The sequence below is a fragment of the Chiloscyllium plagiosum genome, chromosome 9, assembly GCF_004010195.1.
Source record: "Chiloscyllium plagiosum isolate BGI_BamShark_2017 chromosome 9, ASM401019v2, whole genome shotgun sequence".
Taxonomy (NCBI): Eukaryota; Metazoa; Chordata; class Chondrichthyes; order Orectolobiformes; family Hemiscylliidae; genus Chiloscyllium; species Chiloscyllium plagiosum.
The window spans coordinates 27,629,003-27,635,002 of NC_057718.1; the positions used below are offsets into that span (position 1 = coordinate 27,629,003).

The 6,000-nt window shown below is 41.8% G+C and overlaps 1 protein-coding gene across 2 annotated transcripts in view; it reads right to left on the bottom strand.

The window, feature by feature from the left end:
• Positions 1 to 6,000, bottom strand: part of ppp1r21 (protein phosphatase 1, regulatory subunit 21) — a 103,970-nt gene that overhangs the window by 38,215 nt on the left and 59,755 nt on the right. For both annotated transcript variants that reach the window (XM_043695616.1, XM_043695615.1), the window contains exon 14: positions 1,653 to 1,780. In XM_043695616.1, the coding sequence (XP_043551551.1) occupies positions 1,653 to 1,780 (128 nt within the window). The remainder of the gene's footprint in view (positions 1 to 1,652; positions 1,781 to 6,000) is intronic.

Below are 6,000 nucleotides of genomic sequence, written 5' to 3' on the forward strand. Positions count from 1 at the left end.
AGACACACCTTCCACAACGACACCTCAGACACACCTTCCACAACGACACCTCAGACACACCTTCCACAACGACACCTCAGACACACCTTCCACAACGACACCTCAGACACACCTTCCACAACGACACCTCAGACACACCTTCCACAACGACACCTCAGACACACCTTCCACAACGACACCTCAGACACACCTTCCACAACGACACCTCAGACACACCTTCCACAACGACACCTCAGACACACCTTCCACAACGACACCTCAGACACACCTTCCACAACGACACCTCAGACACACCTTCCACAACGACACCTCAGACACACCTTCCACAACGACACCTCAGACACACCTTCCACAACGACACCTCAGACACACCTTCCACAACGACACCTCAGACACACCTTCCACAACGACACCTCAGACACACCTTCCACAACGACACCTCAGACACACCTTCCACAACGACACCTCAGACACATCTTCCACAACGACACCTCAGACACACCTTCCACAACGACACCTCAGACACATCTTCCACAACGACACTTCAGACACATCTTCCACAACGACACTTCAGACACATCTTCCACAACGACACTTCAGACACATCTTCCTTTTTCCTTAATTAGGATTCCCCCAACAATTGTGGATGTAAGCCTCAACCATGCCCAACCCATTTTCAAGATCTCTTCCTTACACTTTCCATTCCTTGAGCCTGCATATTCCAAGGATCACCTGATGCCATTTCTACCAACCCCAACAAGACGCCTCCTCTCCCCTATTAGGATTCCAAAGGGGTCATTCCATCCGCAACACTTGAGTACTGCTATATCATGCCCTTCCCACAGCACCAGCTCCTACAACTGCAGGTGGTATAACACTTGCTCTGCTACCTCTCCCTCCTCATTGTGTAAGGCAACAAACACCAGTTCCAGGGGAAGCAGCAACTTATTTATACTCCATTCAAGAGTCTCCTATATTCACGGTTCACAATGTGGTTTCCTCCACACTGGGAAGATCGAACGCAGATCAAGTGCAGCTTTGCAAAAACACCTCTATTCAGACCACAAGCATGAGCCAAACTTTCCAGTCACGTGCCACTTTAATACACCAGCTTGGCCTCATGCCTACATTTCTAAGGTCTGTTGCAGTGATCCAGTGAAGCCCAATACAAGCTGAAAGAATAGCACCTCATTTTCTGTAGACTCTTACCACCTCCTGGACTCAATATTGAGTTCAAGAACTTCAGAACACTAACTCAGCTCCATTTTGATTCTTGTTTGCATGATTTTGCTTTCAGAACTGGCCTATCTTTTATTACGAAAATCTACATTGGATCTGTATCTCTTCTCTCAAACCACTGCCATTCTTTGCCTATCGGTACTGTGTCACTTTTCCTTCACCTTCCTTTGTTACACTTGGTCTTTTGCAAGTAACATCAAATTCCACCACTTTTTTCACGTCCAATTCTGAAAAGCATCATACTAGACTCAAAACATCAACTTTATCTCTTCATAAATGCTGCCAGACCTGTTGAGTTCTCGAACATTCTTTTTCTTTATTCCTGATCTTCAGCATCCACAATGTTTTGCTTTTATTTAAGAACTGACAATGGTTTTCTCATTTTGTAGCAACTGTAACTTATGGTCAGTTACCTTTCCTGTAACATTTGACAATGCTACAACAGAAGAAAGAATACAATCATTGGTATTTTTAAGCTTCTGTGTAATGGTGGGTAGCTCTTGCTCGAAGGAAACCTTCTTACTGTAGTGCTTGGAAATATCTAAAAAGAGAAAAACAAACCAAAAAAGAGTCATTAGCTCTGCAGCTGCAATCATTTCTCAAAGTGAGAAATGTTAAACATACCTTGAAAATGTGAATTTTGTACAAATAATATGCATTATTTTGATATAAAAAGACTTTACAGAATACATACAATCCAATGGAGGATTTCAAAGGTTACGGGAAAAGGCAGAGGAATGGGGTTGAGAAACAGATCAGCTATGACCATATGGCAGAGTAGACTTGAGGGGCTGTATGGCATAATTCTGTTCTTTTATCTTATGATCTTAGGGCTGATGTGGCAAGTCAAGACATGATAACACATATTAATGTGCATAACACAACCAGGTAAAGGTAGCAACATTTCTTCCCTTTAGGAAGGGGGAAATGTTGAAATCAGTGAAGTACTCCCCATCTTTTACCAGAGATTGAGCCACTGTAGAGACGAGATGATCAAACATACTTAGAACAGTAATGTACCAATATATTCAATTGAGATTGAGGTCAAAATGGATTATAATACCAGAATAAATGGACTGCATAGATTTACTGCAAACAAAAATCCAGACTGAAGAGGGAATAGATTACCTTTGGAAAAGTCAAAGATCATTCATTTCTAATTGATCCTTTTTTCCTATTCATTTTTTTTCAGGTCTTACACCTCAAAAAAGGAACGAATTTTTCAATCTGAATTCAGAAAGACATCCTGCAGCATACATTATTTATAAAGTACAGTCACATGGGGTTAAGAGAGCTTCGATTGTAATCTGGTTCATTCTCAGTAAACATCACTACCCCTCTTAAGAGCAATGCCTCAACTTTGCCCTGATTAGGAGAGGGGTTCCAATCCAACCCCCAGGTAACAGATTGCTGACTACCAGATATTCCACATTTTTACATACTGTAATGGAAACCCATCAAAGCAGTCTTGGAACAAAAGTTCCTAATGAAGGCAATAAATCGACAATATTGAAGTGGTTCCAGAGGAAATGTAATCCGAGAGTCTAATTCTCTCTCGTTTAAACTCCTAACCTATATGCTAGGCAGAAGACCCTCCAAGACACTAAGGGCAGGTAACACTTGAAATAAGGAAAGGCAGATATTACTCCTAAACAGAGTGCACATGCTGAATCATAACCATTAGAGGATCACTCGTTATCAAGCAAACCAAGTTCTGAAGGGCCTATGATACTGGGCATGTGGCAAATAGAAAAAAAAGCCAAAAGAGAAATCCTACTAGACTCTTCCTTATCAATCTGCCTGTTGGATACATAGCTGTCCAGAGGAGTATTGGTAGGATATCTATTGGGTTGTGTGGTGGTATTTTACTAAATGGAATAGACTCAACTGATCTAATAGCTCAAAAGTTCAGAATCCACGAGGAGCTGTGGGCTGACATTCATATCAGAATTATTTTCCATGACAATCTGCAAACCTATCTCGCAACACATCCTTCATTTACCATTAGGCCACAGAATCAACTCCAAGTCAATAAAGAGGGCAGGACAGCAGAGCAGCAGCAACACATTAACTGGAAGCTACCATTTAGGATTATATGCATGCTATAAAAAAGCAACAATATGGTATCCCAAAACCAGATGAAAAGCTCGGTTGTCCTGCCATGCACAACCATGAAGAGTAGTGGACAACAAACTAACTTACTGGAGACTGCAGCTCCATAAATATCCTATTCCCAATGATGGCAGAGAATGTCCAGTGCAAAAGACAAGGTTCAAGCATTTGCATCAATTTTCAGCCAGAATGATCTAACTTGGCTTGCTCTACAGGTTACCATTACTACAAATTCAGTCTTTAGCCAAACTGCTTCACTCCATGTGACAGCAAGCACCAAAGGCTACAAATCATGACAAGGCTACAGTTTAGCTGTAATCATGTTCAAAATAAAGTTGCTATAGATTAGCTACATCATGGAAAGATTCCCAGGTATGTTTCATACACAAAATTTAGGAAAAAATCCAAACATCTAATTCCAATCCCAAACTTCTTTTTGTAAATATATTTATTAGCAAGTATTTTTAACTTTACAAACAAAATTATTGAAAAATACAATCATAACAAATATCAGTATAATAAAAAGAAATCAAAACACAAATTACAACTACTGTCTACTAACTACTAACCTACCCTATAATACAAAACAAACCCTAACACTGTGCAAAGCCACACCAATAAATAAGTAAATAACTAATAGATCAAAAAGAAAGAAAAAGAAAAAACCCACAAAATACCAAATAGCTGTGCTCAGCGCAAAGCTCCCAAACAAAGGAATTGTATATATATACCTGAATTAACTCAGGACAGCCCCTCCAGGGCCCAGGGCTTGACAAACCTAACCATCCTGGTTAAATAAATGCCCTAGTTGACAAATCTATATCCAAATAACTCAAGTAGGGCTGCCATGTCTTATAAAAATGGTCTGTTGTGTGGTGCACCATGTTTGTAAAAAGTCCAAGGGAATGTGACCAAGGCACCATGGTGCAGAAGGCCATTCAAGAGGGGGGAGCTAATAGACAAGTAGTGGTTATAGGGGATTCTATAATTAGGGGGACAGATAGTATCCTTTGCAAGCCGGATCGGGAGTCTCGCATGGTGTGTTGCCTGCCCGGTGCCAGGGTGCGAGACATCTCCGACCGGCTTGAAAGGATATCGGAGCGGGAGGGGGAGGATCCAGTTGTTGTGGTCCACGTTGGTACCAACAACATAGGCAAGACTAGGGTGGAGGACCTGTTTGGGCATTACGAAGCACTTGGCAGGAAATTGAAGCACAGGTCCTCAAGGGTCATAATCTCCGGATTACTGCCCAAGCCACGTGCCAATTGGCATAGGGACAAGAAAATTAGGCAAGTAAACACGTGGCTAAGGGATTGGTGTGGGAAAGAGGGATTCCACTTCATGGGGCATTGGCATCAGTTTTGGAACAGGGGGATCTGTACCGTTGGGACGGTCTCCACCTGAACCGATCAGGTACCAATGTCCTAGCGAAGAGGATAAATAGGGTGGTCAGTAGGACTTTAAACTTCTGAGTTGGGGGGAAGGGAAAGTGAAAGCAACAGGGAGTATGGAGGTAAATGGCAAGATAAGCAGCAGGATAGAATGTTTCCAGGCGGATTTAAAATTGAGGCAGACTGAGAATACAGTAAAAAGCAAGGATAACTTAGGACATATGACTTCCAACATCTCTAATGATAAAGAAGTTAGCATTAAGGCACTTTACCAGAATGCTCGTAGCATTCGTGACAAAGTAGATGAACTAACAGCACAGATTATCGTGAATGATTATGATGTGGTAGGCATCACAGAGACTTGGTTACAGGGGGGTCAGGACTGGCAGTTAAACCTCCATGGTTTTTCAACTTATCAAAAAGACAGAGAGGTGGGCAGAGGGGGTGGGGTTGCCTTGTTAGTTAAGAACAAAATTAAATCTATGGTATTGAATGACATAGCGTCGGATGATGTGGAGTCTGTGTGGGTGGAATTGAGGAACCACAAAGGCAAAAAAAACATAATTGGAGTTGTGTATAGACCCCCTAACAGTGGTCAGGACCAGGGACGCAACATGTACCGGGAAATAGAGAAGGAATGTCAGAAAGGCAAGGTTACATTGATCATGGGAGACTTCAATATGCAGGTGGACTGGGTAAATAATGTTGCCAGTGGATCTAAAGAAAGGGAATTCATGGAATGCTTACAGGATGGATTTTTGGAACAGCTTGTCATGGAGCCCACAAGAGAGCAGGCTATTCTGGACCTAATGCTTTGCAATGAACCAGACTCTATAAAAGATCTTAAAATAAGGGAACCCTTAGGAAGTAGCGACCATAATATGGTAGAGTACAGTCTGGAGTTTGAAAGGGAGAAGGCAAAATCGGATGTAATGGTGTTACAGTTAAATAAAGGTAATTATGAGGGCATGAGAGAGGAACTGACTAAAATAGACTGGAAGCAGAGGCTAACCGGGAAGACAGCAGAGCAAAAATGGCAGGAGTTTGTAGGTATAATTGAGGACACTGTACAGAGGATCACTCCCAAGAAAAGAAAGATTAACCGGGGAGGGATTAGACAACCTTGGCTGACAAAGGAAGTCAGGAAATGTATTAAAGAAAAAGAGAGATCCTATAAAGTGGCTAAGAACAGTGGGAAATCAGAAGATTGGGAAGGATACAAAAGCAAACAGAAGATAACAAAGAGTGTAATAAGAAA